This window comes from Physella acuta, unplaced genomic scaffold (genome assembly GCF_028476545.2).
Source record: "Physella acuta isolate Inbredline_101_S28 unplaced genomic scaffold, ASM2847654v3 ptg000361l, whole genome shotgun sequence".
Lineage (NCBI taxonomy): Eukaryota > Metazoa > Mollusca > Gastropoda > Physidae > Physella > Physella acuta.
The window spans coordinates 650,134-671,716 of NW_026731880.1; the positions used below are offsets into that span (position 1 = coordinate 650,134).

The 21,583-nt window shown below is 33.7% G+C and overlaps 1 protein-coding gene across 1 annotated transcript; it reads left to right on the top strand.

Moving 5' to 3' along the window:
• Window positions 1-223: 223 nt before the first annotated feature.
• Window positions 224-2,826, top strand: LOC131941420 (uncharacterized). The gene is made up of 2 exons (XM_059300665.1): window positions 224-464; window positions 2,455-2,826. The coding sequence occupies exons 1-2, from the start codon at window positions 224-226 to the stop codon at window positions 2,778-2,780; spliced, it is 567 nt and encodes a 188-aa protein (XP_059156648.1). The 3' UTR covers window positions 2,781-2,826.
• Window positions 2,827-21,583: the final 18,757 nt, after the last annotated feature.

Below are 21,583 nucleotides of genomic sequence, written 5' to 3' on the forward strand. Positions count from 1 at the left end.
AGAGATCTAGATCTAGAATCTAGATCTATAATTTATGTAGATCTAGTCTATATTGGCCTATAGTAACAATATAGTGTGTACCACTGTGACTGTACTGTAGGTAGACACAGATCTAGTCTACATTGATCTAGATCTAGATTTAGACTAGATCTAGAATCTCTAGATCTAGACTAGGTAGTAGCATTGGATTAGAATTAATTGTAGCCTACTGGAAAGACAATAAATGGATAAAATACCAAAAGTTGAAGGTCATTGTGACAATGACAATTTGAAAGCTGATGCAGACACTGATAAAAGCGATAATAAATGTGACTATGAGAGACAGCATTTTGGTTTTACTCCTATCAACATGGTTAATGGAATGTTTAATGCAGTGTGTGACTTTTACAGAGAAGCAATCAAAGTGTTTTGTAAAACATTAAAAGAAAACTATCCAAATGTTATGAGTGATGAGGAATTGAAAAAAAAAAATCATAAAAAACGTTTTAATAACAAGCTTTTTTGTAATGATGCACTAAAAAGTAGAAAATAAATTATAGACTACTATTTAAATAACTATAAAGAAAAGCGTGGGTCACTTTAGTATCTATTGGATACCTTTACTAATGTTAAGGAAGACACCCACGCTTTTCTTTATAGTTATTTAAATAGTAGTCTATAATTTATTTTCTACTTTTTAGTGCATCATTACATAAAAGCTTGTTATTAAAACGTTTTTTATGAATTTTTTTTTCAGTACTTTACATGTTTTATTTACAATAGAGTTACATGACTAAAAACTATTGCGCGCCTACTGAACATCACGTTCAGTAGGCGCGCAATGGTTTTTGAACGCAGCCATTGAAGCTATTGAAGGTGATGACGCGTGTGGTGTGGTTGGTTAGACATGCCTACTAATTCGGTCCAAATTTTAATTAATTAATAAAAAATTAATTAGGCATCCAATTAAGTCAAATTTAGTTTCAGATTGCATTGTCTTCATGTCTTGACCCACGTGCCAACTGTGAATCGTATCGGTCAAGTAGAACTGTCCGAATTTTCACTCCTGCGTTTCCGTCTAGACAGACAGACAGAGGAAGTGAGTTAAATAAAAGCTTGTAAAAAAAATTCATAAAAACGTTTTAATAACAAGCTTTTATGTAATGATGCACTAAAAAGTAGAAAATAAATTATAGACTACTATTTAAATAACTATAAAGAAAAGCGTGGGTCACTTTAGTATCTATTGGATACCTTTACTAATGTTAAGGAAGACACCCACGCTTTTCTTTATAGTTATTTAAATAGTAGTCTATAATTTATTTTCTACTTTTTAGTGCATCATTACATAAAAGCTTGTTATTAAAACGTTTTTTATGAATTTTTTTTTCAGTACTTTACATGTTTTATTTACAATAGAGTTACATGACTAAAAACTATTGCGCGCCTACTGAACATCACGTTCAGTAGGCGCGCAATGGTTTTTGAACGCAGCCATTGAAGCTATTGAAGGTGATGACGCGTGTGGTGTGGTTGGTTAGACATGCCTACTAATTCGGTCCAAATTTTAATTAATTAATAAAAAATTAATTAGGCATCCAATTAAGTCAAATTTAGTTTCAGATTGCATTGTCTTCATGTCTTGACCCACGTGCCAACTGTGAATCGTATCGGTCAAGTAGAACTGTCCGAATTTTCACTCCTGCGTTTCCGTCTAGACAGACAGACAGAGGAAGTGAGTTAAATAAAAGCTTGTAAAAAAAATTCATAAAAACGTTTTAATAACAAGCTTTTATGTAATGATGCACTAAAAAGTAGAAAATAAATTATAGACTACTATTTAAATAACTATAAAGAAAAGCGTGGGTCACTTTAGTATCTATTGGATACCTTTACTAATGTTAAGGAAGACACCCACGCTTTTCTTTATAGTTATTTAAATAGTAGTCTATAATTTATTTTCTACTTTTTAGTGCATCATTACATAAAAGCTTGTTATTAAAACGTTTTTTATGAATTTTGTTTTCAGTACTTTACAAGTTTTATTTACAATAGAGTTACATGACTAAAAACCATTGCGCGCCTACTGAACATCACGTTCAGTAGGCGCGCAATGGTTTTTGAACGCAGCCATTACGTGATGGCGCAGCTATTGAAGGTGATGACGCGTGTGGTGTGGTTGGCTAGACATGCCTACTAATTCGGTTCACATTTTAATTAATTCATAAAAAATTAATTAGGCATCCAATTAAGTCAAATTTAGTTTCAGATTGCATTGTCTTCATGTCTTGACCCACGTGCCAACTGTGAATCGTATCGGTCAAGTAGAACTGTACGAATTTTAACTCCTGCGTTTCCGTCTAGACAGACAGACAGACAGAGGAAGTGAGTTAAATAAAAGCTTGTAAAAAAGCCGGCCATGCTGTCAGTGAATTAATTGATAAAGATATTTGCGAGGTTTTTGATGTTATGGAGTTTTTTTTTTTTTACTTCGGGATGTGTTCTCTATACCAGCTAATGTTATCTTACCAGAGGATGTTTGTCAGCTAACACGGCTTGATACAGAGGCTGAAAATGATTTAGAAAAAAGAATATCTGAAGTAAAGAAGAGAATAATTTCAGTAAAGTATGCTAATGCTGTGTTAAGTCAACACTTAGAAGATTCCCAGGCCTTGACAGCTTCAATAGACAACATCAAGAAACTAATTTCAGAAAGCAACATCTCACAAACTGGTGGTAAAGGTATCAAAGACTGGCTCTCTTATTACAGTGAACATTTAAAGAATTCTGTTCTGGAATAATTTCTTCTGATGGTGTCCTGATCTATGCATTTGATATAAATATCTATTGTTTTCCGTGATTTTTTAAGTTAAGCACCAATTAATTCTTAATGTTCTGCAAGTAACTTATATAACCTTTTGACAGTAATCTGTAATTTTGCATACCAACTCGTTTTAGATTTGATATTAAATTTGAACTAAATTCCTTGTTGAAATGTGAGCCTTTTTTAGTTGATCATGAACAATAGAGCCTCAATGCAGTTGTGGGACAGCATGAGCACATAATGAAAATTCTCTAAAAGCAGCCATTGTCAGGGAAAAAGATGAAGTAACTTCATCTACCTGATCAAAATAGTCGATTAAACGTTATTTGCATTACTTATTTTTCTATTGCCTTGTAAAAATGTACATTTTGAATAGCCTGTGCCTAGTGTAAAAAATTCATGTTGAAATTAACCATTATTTTGAAAAGGAGTTAAAACTCATTTTATTAAAACACAAATATTGTAAATAAAAAAAATTAAAAAAAAAAAATTCTCGTATATGTCAGGTCCTTAGAACCATTCAGTTATTTCAAATAGTTACCCTATTGATAATTCTACATATCAAACCTAGTTTCACCACGTATTTGCCATTACAATTACCGTAACACTTATATGTAAATGTCATTATTTAAACATCTGAATGTTTCTACAGACTAATGCACTCACACACGTGTTGGCATTTGCTTCACTGAAAATAAAAAAAAAAATAATAAAAAAATGAAAAATAAAAACATTAAAAAAAAAACATTTAAATCAAACAAAAACGCGCTTCTTTTAGCCTCATTAAAAACATATTTTACAAAAGTGTTATGAAAACTTACAGGATCTCATAAAACGTTAATTCCTGATCCTAAAAATAAACTCACACTTAAAGACCCGTTTCTCTTTTAAACACCGACTATACATATACACCTATATCTTAGGTTGCTAAATAAGAGCTATTGTTACAAACGTTAATTCTTGTTTACCAACTATGCAATATCACAGGAAGGAACATACGCGGACACAGGTAAAAACCCCGAACAAAACACATAACAAATACAACACTTTGCTTTGTCTGCTTTAAATGACAGTTTCAATAACTGATTAAGGATTGTATTAACATAATCTCTGCCATACTGAACTCACACAAAACTTTATATTGAGCCACATCTGACCCGCTCCCATCATAGCCACTATAGGCCTATATATTATACGATACCTTTTTTTTCTTGATGAGCTATGTGTTATATTGTATTTTTTTGTTTTTGTTTTTCAATCTTGTTCTGAAAGTTTCACTGTTAGTCTTGTTGAGCAATGTAAGTGTTGCAGTGTTTTTTTTTTTTTTTTTTTTTTTTTTTTTTTTTTTTTTTTTTTTGCTTTGAAAGTTTTAGCAGGGGAAGTAAATACGCAATTAATTAACAAAGCAAGAACATAAAGATAAATAGAAAAAAAATAATACACGCATATGATCTTACATGTGTAATCATAAACAATTTATAATAAAAAAAAATAATTGAAAATGATTATTGACTCTCTTTGTTTTATATTTAAATTATCTACGTGATTGAAATACAAATACTTTCACGATGTGTGTTACAAATTTTAAAGACACGAGATGAAGTCGGATTTTGCAATGTCTGCTAACACTCGTTAAGTAGGCCTACAGCCTATTTCCTGCTTTCTTATTTTTTAAAATATATATTAATTTTAATATCGACATAGACACTACCCCCCCCCCTTTTTTTGATCAGTTTCATGAAAACTTCAACATAACTTATAACACATTTATTCGGAAATCCCAAACTGATCTTGAAAATGTGTCAGTAGGTCCCGCTTAATGAATTGTAATTAAAGTGGTAATAATTGGTTACGTAGCCTAATGACTACGACATGACCACGTGATGACGAACTCAATAACACTAAAGATCTAGTACAGCAGTTCTTGCCATTGGTGTCTCAAAGTTAACTTCAAATATTTTTTTTTCAGTTTGTATAAAACTAAATATTAGTCCGCACGAAGGACATAATATACACATTTTTTTTTAAACCGATTCAATAAGTTAGAGCAACATTAATGTGCATGTTGTTACACTTTTTACTTTAGGAAACAATAAAGAAAAAAAAAATCAGAATAACAATATAATGTATTATGAAACGTGAGTTGACGTTACGTAAACACTGATATATGAATAGTATAACGTTTGACTTTACTTACATATTTGTCATGTAAGCATTCACACGACATATTCAAGATAATCACCTTACATAAAATCGTATTTTTAAAATATCAAGCAATAAAACGACAACTAAACTCTTTCTTTTATTACTTGATGAGTTTACATTTATGTCGGCTTAGAAGAAATCTAGTAAGAAATTGAAATTGATCAATTCAGTGTTTTCACTCGAGTTCTTTCTTGTTTGATTGAGACAACTTATATCATTTATCACATTGAGATATTCACTTACAGTAGATTACAAGTCACACAGATTATCATACTTAACCCACAGTGCAACACAATATTTTATTTTGAATAATGACAGTAATGTTGGTAAACCACCAGCCGTTTAATTTTCGTAATCTAAATGTGTATTATAAAGTTACATACACATTAGTTCAGACATGATTTTATTTTAACAATGAACAAAGTATTAAACAAGTAATTTTTATTTACTGTTACGTAATTTCTTAGGGCAGATGACGCATTTTCTTTGCTAACCTTATTAAATAACCTACACAATTAAAGCATTAACAATGTAAGTAACTACTTCACAATTATCCAGGGAGTATATAAATAAAAAATAAATAATAATAATTGTTTTATTGCGAACAATTTTTTTTTCTTAAAAAATTACACTATTTAATGTGTAAGAAAATATTATAAATATTTTAAAGTAAATAAAAACACGTGTACAATGTATCGTTTAATTTATGTTTGATGGTGTCGTTACATTCAGGGTTTCTTTCAGACATCTCTCTGGGAAGGTTCTGCCCCCCCCACCCCCGACAAAAGTCTACCGCCCCCCCCCCCCCGAGAAAAAAGTCTGGAAGAAACACAGGTTACATTGGTAGCAATATATTATTCAGAGTTGCTATATTGTATAATAAGTTGTTCTATACGTAATTAGTTACGATCTATTTTACTAATATTATTGGCGTTCGAAATATCTAATAATTTAACTTAGATAGCTTTTTTTCGAAAATGAATGCGGCAATTAACCAATCAGCTAGCGTTTCAAATTTTAAGAAGAAATATGTCATTTACTATCAAACTGTGTGTAAGCATGACGCTAAAGTCAAGTCTAGTATCTATTCTTTTACATAACATTTTACATACAACATATATTTAAGACCTTTATATCTCACGATTGGTCATCTGAATGTCTTAATTTCGGGTCCCGAAGTCGAGTTTTTAGAACGTCCTTAAGTTCACCCACCTCAGATGGGTTACCTGACTGCGTACATAACCCATAACAGAACACTTTGATCTTAGTGAAAATGTCGAGAAGAGAATCGGTGCAATCAGTCACTCCACTAATCCAACCACTAATTTAAATGACAGTTTCATAATAATTGATTAGTGATTGTATTAACATAATGTCTGCCATATTTAAATTGAACACACACATAACTTTAAATTGAGCTACATTTGACCATCTCTTTTAGTGACGCCTACGTATCACACATGGTTACATAATTTCTTTATTAGTTAATGTTAAATGTATGCATATGATTCGATACAACGTCGCATATATTATTTAATTTTTTTTTTCATTTTTCCGATGCAGAAGAGTGTTTACCAATGTTTTTTTTTTCCTATTTGGTTATTATACAAGGGAAGTAATTCTCTATTATTATAAATCTTTTTGATAAATCAACTTAAAAAAAAAAAAAAAATCAAACCTTTTTTGAAATAGAACAAAAAACGTATTTAAAGTGTCTCAAATACGCTGTAAAAAATTGTAGATGTGTGTTTGTTATTTGTTTGAAATATTACTGTTATTGCAAACGCAAACGGAATAGCATTGTGTTTTCATCGTTTGAAAGACGAGCGAAGATATCATTTACACAATGTTACTTTGATTTTGTACAATTTTCTAGACTATTATCATTATTTACTTCAAATAATACATGTTTATTTCCCCATTTGATTTTAGAATAGAAAATTTTCCTCAAATTAGCAAGAATTATGTACATTGCCACCCTTTTCTTGGTAATGTGTAATGCATTGCTTCGCTATTATAAGTAGAGCGCACAATGTGTTGAACCATATCATTTTTCGCTTACAACAGAGTACCAGCTATAAAAGAGATTCTCTATACATAACAACATATTTGGAGAGGGGAGTGGGTAGAAGTCGAGGGTTTGGTGACGATGTAGAGAAAAAAAAAACGTTTTTTTTTTGCAATAAAAAGAGTAAAAAGAATTATAACTTTCATTGTGCACTGTTAAGTAAGTCGAGTATATTTGAAAAGACAAGCGAAGATATCGTTTATACAATGATTTAATGATTATTGCTATGCTTTCAGGGATTTAGACTATTATCATCATTCACTTCAAATAAAAATACATGTTTATTTCCCTAATGATTTTTAGAAAAGAAAAATTGTCTTCGAATTACCAAGAAGTATGTACACTGCCATCCTTTCTTGGTAATGTGTAATGTTTGGCTTCACTATTTAAAGTAGAGCGCTTAATGTGTTGAACCATATGCATTTTTTTTGCATACAACAGAGTACCAGATATATAAGGGTCGTCTAAACATAACGACATATCTGGAGAGGGGATGGTTTAGAAGAGGAAGATTTTGTGATGACGTAGAGAAAACTAAAGAAAACAACGTTTTTTGCAGTAAAAACTAGAAAATGAATTTTAACTTTTATTTTGCATTGTTAAGAAAGTCGAGTATATTTAAGATTTAAGAAGAAAAAACATTAAAAACCCCACAATAAACAGTTGTGTAATGTAATTTTGATGAAGGGGTTTGATAGAGTGAGGTGTGATATCATTTTAAGGGAGGAGGAAGCAAGTATCATCCATGACCACAACAAAGGCAGAAGTTGCTTATCCCTAGATTAAAAAATATATATCTTTAGTATTGTCTAAATCGTCAATGTTAGAGTCAACCTCAGTGATGATTCCATTAATTGGAAACGTCAATATAGTGACTATTTGACAATGTGATGTTTTCTATTTACTATCTCTGTGAGGGGGAGCATGTATCAATGTAAAGTCTTCTATTAAACTGTCTCTGTTAACAATAGATATATTTTACTAATTACTTCACATTCCCCATTTCACTATTACAAGTTTATAGGCCTACTACCAGCCGTGTAAATAAATAATTATTAAACAAACAAGTCGGGCACGTTTACATCGTCAGAAAATATGAATGTTGCGGTAAATATTCGCAATGCTTTTTTTTTTTTAACTTTATTGTTTTTTTTTTTTTGCTGTTTATATTGAACTTTATTGGGTTTGTTTACTTTTTTAAAAGTTCTTAAGTGAGTTTTATAGTGATTACTATTTTAAAATAACAAAGATAAATTAATAAATTAAGATAGTAGTAGAGATATTTACATAATACGGGATAGGCAGGGGTGGTTAAATCATTGCAGAGAAATAAAACATTCTAGGAAACGTATAGGTAAGACACAATATGACCAGTGGCGTAGGGAGGTCGGGTGTCACCCGGTGCGGCACTTAATGGTGTCACACCCCCCCCCCAGAGGCGTAACGACCCTTCCCTGGGACAAACTTTCAAGTTTTCGATTTGCACCCCACCCCCCCCCCCCTCAAACTTTTCGATTTGCACCCCCCCCCCCTCTCAAGTTTTTCTCTATATATTTTGCTATTTTTTGCCTTGGTGTCACCCCTCTAAATGGTGTCACCCGGTGCGGTCCGCACCCCCACCCCCCCTCTCGCTACGCCCCTGAATATGACACCCCAATTATAGTGAAAGACAAACTCAAACTATACGACTTCACTTTGAAGAGACTGACCGAAACAATTACACAGAAGCTGGACATATATACAAATTGTAGTACAACCATTAGGACAGCGCTAATTAACATAAATTATAGGCCTACATTTTACCAAAACAAAGCTTTACTAACACACTTTATAAAACAAGCAAATAAAACATTAGAGATTTAATTTAAAAAAAAAATGAAACATCATTAGAACTATTAACTATCAAACACTGTTACAAAGTAAAATAAATATAGGTAAAGGACGACATGTCATTATTACATTATATATTTGTAGTAATTCTAAAGCAAAGCGGGACGATATTTAAAAAAAAAAAAAATACACCATATTTTATTTTCAAAGTCCGGTTTCTGCATGAACACAAATTGTCTACTTCGGTTAATTTTACATGTTACATGTAATAAACTGTTACATAATATACTCATTATAACTTATATAGTAGACATTAATATTTAACAGTGTTTTATTGTTCTGCTTAAATGATTTGTAACCAGTAAGAACTTCGGAATGTTGGCCATATACATACTTGAAAAACAAAAAAAAAAACTTTTTTACAAACACTGTTTTAGTTTTTTTGACCGTTTGAACATACAATTTGAAGAAAATAAAACATACCAAAAATCATGGTGTTTCATTACTTTTTAATAACAGTATTGCTGTTTGATTTTTTTCTCTTGAATAGTTATTTTTCTTGTACAAAAAAAAAAACAAACGTACATAAAGAAGATAAAAACAAATGGTAGCTGCAGTGAGGTGAATGCAATTAGTAATAAAACAGATAGTGTTAGTTACCTCACAAGTGAGAGACACTTACGAGTAATATGGAAGTTTCGTCCATATTACTTGTAAATGTCTTTCACTTGTGAGGTAACTAACACTATCTGTTTTATTACTAATATTCTATGAAAAAGATGACTTTTGATTGTCATAACAACTCAACTGTAGTAAGGACGCTGACATTGATACAGATACACATTATTATTGCGGATATATACACTACATATATAACTTGAGACTGGTAATACACATATAGTTAGTTATCTGGTATATTATGTGTTACATAATACCTAAGTGTAAGGTGATGTATGTAGTGCAATTTCAATGTAGACCGATGTGTGACACGTTATATAATTGTAGGCTGATATGTCGGACGTTACTTAACCGAGATCGCCTTTTCTTAATCGTATGTAACTTGGCATAAAGTGTACAATCAAACATAAGTACATTTCAAAACATGCTATAATATTTATTTATCTGCACATAATCAATCTTCTACACTCGTGTAACCCCTATACTCTACTTTGTCTGTCTCTACACGTTACTTTCTAACTCCGCTACCCGAATTTCCGCTACACGATCCAATGATTAACCGCTAACGACATCTGCATCCAACTCGCAACTGAGAAGACTTCAGTAGTCAGCTGTTCGTCTCGCGTAAATGGTCAGTTCGTCCCAGTATCATTTTAAACCTACGGTCTACTTTTTAAAACAAGGTAATTAAAAAGTCTAGTGACAATTTTAGCGCAATTTCCTTATGTTATCTAAAAACAGCTCTGTCATAGCGTAAATCAAGAGCAGGGTTAGTAAAACCATTGGTTAGTTATTAAAACGTTTTTTATTAATTTTTTTCAGTATTTTACATGTTTTATTTACAATAGAGTTACATGACTAAAAACCAATGCGCGCCTAGCTACTGAACGTGATGACGCAGCTATTGAACGTGATGACGCGTGTGGTGTGGTTGGAAAAAATGCCTACTAATTCGGTCCAAATTTTAATTAATTAAAAAAAAATTGTGACCGAACGAAAGGATATTTTTGAAAACTTTCTTCGGCAATATTGTTTTAAATTATGGCAGGAATCGATTGGTACATGTTTCAAGTCACTAAGTTGTCTGGTTGCCGAGATATGCGCAAAAAACTGCATTTTTTCGAGGTTTTTTGGCTTTTCCGGGAAATCCATGAAAGAAACCCGGAATTTTTATGGCCTATGTTCATCCTCGTAACTAGCTAAACATAATTGCTTTTGGAACTAGTCCTCGATATTGCTTCGTTGAGGAGGAGATACGACTTAAAGCCCGGACACACATTCATACATCCATACATTCATTCATTCATCCATCCATTCCCAGAAATGACGAGTTAATAAACGCAATTCTCCAGAATGGAAATTGCGCTAAAAAATGTACATAAAATCCCGCTTCTCGTATAATATACTCGATTACAACATCTCATCATACATGTTTTTAAATAGTTGCACCTACGAATGAATTATTGTAATATTCTGGAAAAAAGTAAAGTAGGTCTAACTCAATCATAATAGTACATTCTCACACAAGTAGTAGTAACAAAAAGTGTGTATAAAGAGACATAAGTCTTGTCTGAAGCCTTGAATATGTGTAAAAACAATTGGACAATATAGGAAGAAAAGATGGATAAAAACCAAATGATAGCTTTCGACACACCTAAGAAAGATTTCACTCAGTTACACCATGCTATATATAAAATATACATTTAGACATTTATATACCGCAATTGCTCACCCGAAAGTCTTAAGTTCGGATCCAGAGAGTCGAGTCTGTAAGACGTCCTTAAGTCCACTCAGCTCAGATCAGAGTCGTAGCGAGGGCGGGGGGGGGGGGGTGGTACGCACCGATGGACACCATTAATGAGGGGGGGGGGGGGGTGACATAATGGAAAAGATTTGCAAAATGTGCAGAACAAAAATGCTTTTTTTAATAACGATTATTTAAAGTTAAATGGTCTTTTAAGTACAAATTGAAAATTATTACAAGAGGGCGTGGCTGACACCATTATATAACCGCGCTAACTATAGAGAAAACAATGCTAAATCCAACTGTTTTATTAACAACCTATAGATAAAAATTTATACTATAAAGTTTGCCGTGATTAAAGCTTATGCGCGACCATTGCAGTGTCTGCGTTAAGTGACAGTTTTAATAACTTAATTAAAATTGTATCAACATAATGTCTGCCATATTGAAAAAGCGGTTACATATCTTACCTAGTTACATACTTACATATTTCCTTTTTTAGTTCAATTTAAATGCTTCTAAATTCTAAATGATAAGGTTCACTTTAGTTTAAATGATTGTATTTTGGTTTACCAATACACATGCGTATTTTACCATTTACCTATACATGTTATTTTTATTCCAAACGTTAGCAAGGGAAGTAATGAATGACATAGTTGGCACAGGTTTATGGCATGAATTGGAGACTATTGAAATTAAACACTACGCGCCGACCCGCGGCGTATCATACACCGCTATTTATTTGTTTTATTTTCTACTTTTCAGTAATTTATAATTTGTGAATTCGACAGTACCAACGCTGCCACTGAAAATATTTGCTTTAAAACACTATCAGTAGCGTAGCTCGTTAAGGACGATAACCCCCCCCCCCCCTCCTTTCCGCACCACCCCCCCCCCCCCGTTAAAGTAAACTCCTCTTAGTTACCTCCCTTAAGTTTAAAATCGTTTCAATCTAAATTATCTGCCCCTAATAGTCGTCATTAAACCCAGCTCTGCGATTGTAAACATTTAGCGTGAACCACAGCTCACCACACCATGTAGGGGTGGGGATGGTAGGGAGCGCGCTTACAGCTTGTTTTCGATCGTCTCCAAGAAGATAATTATATACATACGAGCCGACCCGCTGCGTATCATACGCCGCGATTTAGTTGTTTTTTTTTCTACTTTTCAGTAATTTATAATTTGTGAATTCGACAGTACCAATGCTGCCACTGAAAATATTTGCTTAAAAACACTAAACCCCCTCCCCCCCCCCCCCCCACGTGAAAACAGCCTCCTCTTAGTTACCTCCTCTAAGTTTAAAATCGTTTCAAACTAAATTATCTGCCCCAAATAGCCGTCGCCAAACCCGTCTCTATGATTGTAAAATGTAAACAGCGTGACCACAGCTCACCAGACAATGTGCGGGTGGGGTGGGGGTGGTATTGATAGTGTTAGAGAGAAAGAGAGGGGACTGCAAGGAGGCGCTTGCAGCTTGTTTTCTAACGGCTCCCAGAAGAGAATCTAATATATAAAGCTCAGTTCTGTATGTAATGCATATGTTTGTCGTTGGAATTGTATGAATTTAAGTGTTAGAAAATTATCGTGCGCATTTGTCTATATTTATGAGCTAAAAAATTACTATTGAAAGTGTTGGGAAATAATTTTCATTTTTCAAATTATAGTAATAATTGTCGGCATGTTCATTAAACACAAGTTTTAAAAAAATATCATCTTTTACAAAAATTCTAATTATGTCTTTATTTAGTCCTATAGCACTTACTTCCCTTTGATAAATTAGGAAAACAAAATTACTTCCCTTTATAAAACCATTGCATTTTGTGGAAAATATGTTACTTTTTAATTACTTTGTTTTAGTGTTGGGAAAAAAAAATAATTACATAATTAGCGGGGATTGATCAAGTGCAAATGTTGTAGGTATTTTACGGATATTTGCTTTAAAACACTATCATTATTGAGGAAGACACACACAAAAAATATACGACATCCTAATCAAACAACAAGCGACAACCTTATACACGAGAATTAATTGGGCCAGGGAACACAATATAATAGACATTAAAGATACATTTAAAAAACCTACATAATAAACGCATTACACCAAAAGAAAGGGAAGTAGCATACAGACTGATTTTTAATACAACTCCAGTTTCACGAAATACAAAGTCAAATCAAAATGTTAAAATAACATGTCAAACGTGTAAACAAAATATACAAGAAACTGAGAAACACATTTATTTAGATTGTATATTAGTACAGAAAGCAAAGCAAACACTTGCGAAAATATTAAACACCACCAATCAAACAGAAACAACAAATAAAGCAATCACACTTAATTTAATTAACAGATAAGCTGATTAAAAACAATTATTTGGCCAAAACTTGTGAGGATTATCACAACATTATTTAGATAGTTTAATTTACATATCTTTGAAATCAATATGAAATAAGTGCCAACTGTTAGCTTTTTAAATGTATCAAAAGCGTTTATTCACCGTTCAATATAAGCAAAGTATGCTTAGATACCTTATAATAAACAAATTAATGTCAATGGATCAATCATCGAATGAATGTATTATTTTTTAACCATTTATTTATCTATTAGTCGGATTTTTTGTCTTTGAGTTGTCTCCCGTAGTTTGTTTGGAAAAATAAATATGGGAAGTAAATGTAAACTGCTCGTTTAAAACACCAAATCAAAATAATGTATATTTATTTTAGAGCAGGGGTTCCCAACATTTTTTTTACTCTAGAGCACGTTCTAAAATATCGGTAGGGTGGCGGGCACCAAATATTTTAAATCGACAAACTCCATCCAGAGGCGTAGCGACCCTTCCCGTCACCCGGGTACAAAATTTTCGATTTGCACCCCCCCCCCCACCAATAAAATTATCGATTTGCACCCCCTCTCAAATTTTCGATTTGCACCCCCCTCTCAAACTTTCGATTTCCATCCCCCTCAACCTTTCAATAATGTTAATGAAAAAAATTCTGTCTCTGTCAAATAGTGAGAGGCGGGCACATACGAATCGTTCGGCGGGCGCCATGGCGCCCGCGGGCACGGGGTTGGGAACCCCTGTTTTAGAGCAACCAAAATATTAAAATAATATATATATATAACATTATTGCCTGAAGATAAGTTAATAAAGATAGTTGGACGTTTTCTATGATGTGTGGATTGTTGTTTAGTTCTCTTAAAATAGATGGGTTCCTGGCATGCCTTGTAATGACCATGTTATTAGTTGATACTTGCGATAAACATATAATTAATACATACGGGATGGTATGTGTAAAATGATACACACACTGTAGACCTATTTGTTTTTAATTGTGTGTAAGATAAAATACAAGTCCATTTCAAAACATGTTATAATGCTGCTTTATTTGCACACAATACATTTTGTATTCTCTCTTACTCTACGCAACTCTTAATAATATTCGGTCTCTAGTCGGATTTCAAATGCTTTTTCGCATAAATATCAAGTTCCGCTACTACTCGCTTATCCGCGATTAATCCCTAAACGCTCCAATAATCCCCTAACTTGCTTCAGTTGTCAGCCGATCATCTCACATAAATTGTCACATAATTTTTTCTCTGAAAACTCTAACAATCTTCTAACGATTTCTACATCCAACTCGCAACTGATGCTTCAGTGGTCAGCTGATCATCTCACGTAAATGGTCAGTTCGTCACAGCATTATATTGGTTCTGCTTGACCAATGTATAGTTGACCTACGCTACCTATCAGCGATCGGCAACCTTTTGAGACGAAAGAGCCAAAAGTTACAATTTACAACATTACCCGGTTTTTTAAGAGCCACTAACATTTTTATGTCAATAATTTATTTGTTTAGTTTATATATATAATCCTAAACAAATATCATACTATATATATACATATATATATACATATATATATATATATATATATATATATATATATATATATATATATATATATATATATAATTTAAAATAAATAGCTTTGAATATATGCAATAATCTCATTTGAATTTGTTTTGAGAGGATCTACTATGAACGTCATATTACTTGCATTTGTTTTGAATTGCTTAAATCTCTCAGTGAAAACACCCATCGTTTTGTTTATATTAATGTTGAAGTGATTGAATAGAAGCATTGGTTTCATAACGATATTTTTTTTAGATTTTTCGTAATTCAGTAATTTACCGCTCATCATGTATTCAACAAAAAAAAATTTTTTTCCCAAAGAAACCACCTTTTCAAGCAAGACATAGGCTGTGTTTTCCTTTCAGTTTTACACTTTGCTGGTTTAGTTTCTTTGCTATATCCACTATGAAGTTGAATATTTCAATTCGGAATGGACAATGTAATAGGAAGTACATTGAGATAGGAAGTAACTAAATATTCCAATAGAATAGTGAATGTTTATTGTTTATAACTATTGTTATGTCGTTTATTACAGAGTGTTGCAGACTAATATTTTTATGAGTTTTTGAAATAAAATAAAATAATTATTAATATTTGTGCATGGAGCTGAAGAGCCGCAACTTGGCATCGAAAGAGCCGCATGCGGCTCGCGAGCCGCAGGTTGCCGACCCCTGCTCTAGACGACTTCAGTGCGGTAACGTTTCCTACTTATTGGCCAAAACAATAAAGAAGATGACGTGTAATTGTCACAACAAATCACCTGTTGTAATGACGTTAACGTTGATGTAGATAGGCCTACATTATTATTCACGATATTTCCACTGCGTGTATTTCTTGTTACTTGTGATATAGATATAATTAATGTATATGGTATGTTATGTGTGACGTGATACACATACTGTAGAACGATTTGAGACATGCTATATAAGTGTAGGCTGATGTGTCAGATGTTACTGATGTTTTTCATCTCCTACGTCTGCAGTTGCTGCAGGCTGCAGCCGCACCTTATCAATTACATAATCAATAAAAACATGAATTGTGGTTTTTATAACTCTCAGGTGGTTTGACCACATGTGCTATGACAATATAGAATTTCTCCACTTAATTAATAGAACACACACATACGTCAAAACATCAGTTGGAGAGACCAGCCTGGATACACCTGGGGACAGTTGGAGAGACTAGCCTGGATACACCTCGGGACAGTTGGAGAGACTAGCCTGGATACACCTGAGGACAGTTGGAGAGACTAGCCTGGATACACCTGGGGACAGTTGGAGAGACTAGCCTGGATACACCTCGGGACAGTTGGAGAGACTAGCCTGGATACACCTGGGGACAGTTGGAGAGACTAGCCTGGATACACCTGGGGACAGTTGGAGAGACTAGCCTGGATACAACTGGGGACAGTTGGAGAGACTAGCCTGGATACACCTGGGGACAGTTGGAGAGACTAGCCTGGATACACCTGGGGACAGTTGGAGAGACTAGCCTGGATACACATGGGGACAGTTGGAGAGACTAGCCTGGATACACATGGGGACAGTTGGAGAGACTAGCCTGGATACACCTGGGGACAGTTGGAGAGACTAGCCTGGATACACCTGGGGACAGTTGGAGAGACTAGCCTGGATACACCTGTGGACAGTTGGAGAGACTAGCCTGGATACACCTGGGGACAGTTGGAGAGACTAGCCTGGATACACATGGGGACAGTTGGAGAGACTAGCCTGGATACACCTGGGGAAAGTTGGAGAGACTAGCCTGGATACACATGGGGACAGTTGGAGAGACTAGTCTGGATACACATGGGGACAGTTGGAGAGACTAGCCTGGATACACCTGGGGAAAGTTGGAGAGACTAGCCTGGATACACATGGGGACAGTTGGAGAGACTAGCCTAGATACACATGGGGACAGTTGGAGAGACTAGCCTGGATACACCTGGGGAAAGTTGGAGAGACTAGCCTGGATACACATGGGGACAGTTGGAGAGACTAGTCTGGATATAGCTGCTTGAAAAGCTCTTGTCGGCAGGCTATGACCCAGGAAATAAAATACTACTTGGCCTTTAAGACTAATGTAATTATTTTTGATACCATAATGCAAACTTGCCATGTGTATACTTTTTTTGGTCTAATCGCTGAGAATATCTAGCAGGACTAAATAAAAGTAAGCAAAGCAAAAATTGCTTCACTTAATCGTACCGAAAATATATATTAAAATACATAAAATTATAACTTGCTTTCTTTGCATTTAAAGTGCACAAAGTGGGAAAAATATTACAATAATGTGTACTTAAACAATCATGTTTTTTTTTTCAAATTACCCTACGTTATTTAAATACAAAGTTAATAAAGTGTCTCTGTCAATACCACTTGATTGCAACACTACTATTTTATATGTAAATCAATTGTTTCAACATTATTAATAAACAACTTGTGTTTATGCATCAACACGTTTATTACACTATCTGTGTCACTTAGTACACCGATCACAATCTCTCGATTGGTTTCACATCTCTTGTATAGAAATTATAGCGTTTGCCATCACATGATATTCTACTATATTAACCGTACGTATCGAATACGTGAGTTAGGTTAAGGCTTTTGATAATTCTACTTACTTCTACTTTAAATATTCATCTCACATGCAGGAGTTGGGTACGGGTAGAGAGAGGGTGAAGCTTTTTTTTTTTCATGTAGGCGATAGTGCAATTAAGTTATTGGGTGACACATGGGTTACATGCGGGCTACATGTAAGTGGCCTGTGGGCTACAATTTGTGACATGTGGGCTACATGTAAATGGCCTGTGGGCTACAATTTGTGACATGTGGGCTACAGTTGGTGGCCTGTGGGCTACAATTTGTGACATGTGGGCTACAATTGGTGACACGTAGGTTAATACCGTCTATTTTTCAAAACTTTTTTCACACATTTAATGAATGGAATGGTATTGTCTCAACTTTAATTATGTAAAATTTAAGTTTAGTATATATTTTAAAACCACGTGTATCGTGAGTTATTTATATCTTTAATTGTGTTTACCTTTAGTGGGTTTATCACGAGTTGGGAATATTCCGAGTTTGTTAAATCTTGAGTTTTGTACAATGTAAGTTTGGTATATACGGATATGGACATGTCGTGAGTTGGGTATATCGTGTGTTGGATGTGATTTATATTTCATGTAACTTGAATTGTAAATATCCTGCATTTTTATACGATGATTCAATTTGACATGACATGGATACATTGTGTAGTCGAGTAAGCAGCTGAGTCTTTTTAATCGTTTTGTCGAGTATGAACACGGGTCAATATTCGCATCACAACAACCGGCAGGCACATACTGACCATATATAACTACCCCCCTCAATCTACACAATTAACCTGACTTAATGTATTTTAAAAATAAACGATCTTTCAGTTAGCAGCAATTTAGTTAAATCCTATCTCTGTTCTTTTCAACTGAGTTAGAAGGCATTCTATTTCTCATTCACTTACTTATGTCAGAATTGAACAACCTCAGATTAATCTCATCGCTCATATTTTAAAGAAGATGGCTGCACATCAGATACAGATAAGCTGGTTATAAAACAAATAAAATAAATAATACTTTTATTTTCCAATTTAAAACAAATACAGTAACATTACACGCCGTTAGGGTGGATATTTATTTTTTTTAAAATTAGCCATCAATCCGCAAATTGTTCAAGCAATGGTTAGACTGTTTTATTTTTAGATGTCTTTGAACTCTACATAAAATAAATGCAAGGTGTTTGTTTTTTAAATGTATCAAAATCATTTATTCACAATTCAATATCAACAAAATATGTTTCATAACATTATAATAAACTAATTAATGTCAATTAATCATACATCAAATACATGTAGGCCTATATGTTGTTCTCATTTTACCTGGTTTATTTATCTATTAGTTGGTTTTTGTGTCTTTGAGTTGTCTCCCGTCCTTTTTTCAGAAACAAACGAATATGGGAAAGAATTGTGAAATGCTCGTTTAAAATACCAAATCAAAATAATATATATACTAGCTCTATTCTCTCTTACCCTACTATACACAACTTGGACCATCTCAACTAGCTCTATTCTCTCTTACCCTACTCTACACAACTTAGACCATCTCAACTAGCTCTATTCTCTCTTACCCTACTATACACAACTTAGACCATCTCAACTAGCTCTATTCTCTCTTACCCTACTCTACACAACTTAGACTATCTCAACTAGCTCTATTCTCTCTTAACTTAATATACACAACTTAGACCATCTCAACTAGCTCTATTCTTTCTTACACTACTATACACAACTTACACCATCTGAACTAGCCCTAATAATATCCTGTCTCTATGCTGATTGCACGTGCTTTCTTCACATAAATATACAACAATGCTACTGTTACTAATCCAATGCTTTCTTCACATAAATATAAAACACTGCTACTATTACTAATCCAATGCTTTCTTCACATAAATATACAACACTGCTACTGTTACTAATCCAATGCTTTCTTCACATACATATACTACACTGCTACTGTTACTAATTCAATGCTTTCTTCACGAAAATATACAGCACTGCTACTGTTACTAATCCAATGCTTTCTTCACATAAATATACAACACTGCTACTGTTACTAATCCAATGCTTTCTTCACATAAATATACAACACTGCTACTGTTACTAATCCAATGCTTTCTTCACATAAATATACGACACTGCTACTGTTACTAATCCAATGCTTTCTTCACATAAATATACAAAACTGCTACTGTTACAAATCCAATGCTTTCTTCACATAAATATACAACACTGCTACTGTTACTAATCCAAGATTTAAATACAATTCAATTATTATCTCAACTTGCATTTTGCCAAATAAGAGCACTTTGTTTCTAAGCTTGACGCCTTTTTAATGTTACCTTAATTAGCAGTCATGTATTAATTTAAACATAATTTTATAATTAATTAATAATTTAATCAAAAGGGAAACAACAGCAGAAATACCGCTAAACTCAAGAATGTATTTTCTGCTTCTACTACTTAAAAAAAAAATAAGTCATTACATTACAGTTTACACCTCACAACTTATTTAATAATCTTGATAATAAAATATAATCATGAGGTTAAAATTTAATTGATGAATTGTTTTAACATAAGGAAATAGCAAAGTAGTAGTACAAAACATATACGAAATAGCCATACATCTTGGCTGAATGCTTTAAATCTGTGTACACAGCATATAACATGATAGGGACATACAATAAAAAACATGATTGCTTTCGATACACCTTTATATCTCACAATTGTTAACCTAAAAGTCTTGAGCTCGGTTCCTGGAGTTGAATCTTTAGGACGTCCTTAAGTCCACCCAGCTCAGATGGGAACCTGACTAATGTGAGGAAAAAACTGCGCCTCAGCTAAGGCCTACGTACAGAACCCATAACAAATAGATCACTTTGATCTTTGGCCGAGAAGTGAAATGCTGCATTCAATCACTCAACTACTCCGACCATTGTGTTGTCTGCTTTAAATGACAGTTTCAATAACTGATTAAGGATTGCATTAACATAATCTCTGCCATATTGAAGTCACACACAACTTTATATTGAGCCACATCTGACCCGCTCCCAACATAGCCACTATATATATTAAATAAATACATGTTGTCTGTTCAGCTTGTTTGAAATGTGACTAAATGTTAGTAGCATTACTAGCATCGAATTACAAAACAAAATAGTGATCATAGTAAGTTAAGTCTTCTTTACTATTAGTCTTGTTGAGCAATGTAAGTGTTGTATTTTATTGTTTTTTTTTTCTTCTGAAAGTTTTAGTAGGGGAAGTAATTAACTACTTAATTAACAAAGCAAGTACATTAAATAAATTGGAAACAAATTGAATAAAACACACATATGCTTTTAAAAGTATAAACGTAATTTGTGTGACCGTGCTTGCTGAAAATAAGATAGTTAAATGTAAAAATCGACACTGCTATTTTTTTTAAACTGTGTTGCTGGGGCGCGGGTTTGTCGAAACTACCGCTCAGACGCCATCGGGCGTGCTGTATAAAAGCATTGAGTGTACGTTAATTCATCATCCTTAATAGAGAGGTTGAATACCTTTTGGCGATCGCAGGGGTTACTGGTTACACTAGGTAGCCGGAAGCAACCCCTGGTTCGGTTTAAATCATCTAACGTAGAGGCCCCCGTGTCCCTAGTGTAGGGTGCTCTTGTGCTTGGTGTCATCCGTCCCTGTTGCAGTTTGATCGTTGAATAAGTAGTACCCATGCAGGACGTGCAATCAACGGACCCCTCGCACTCAGGTAGCCGC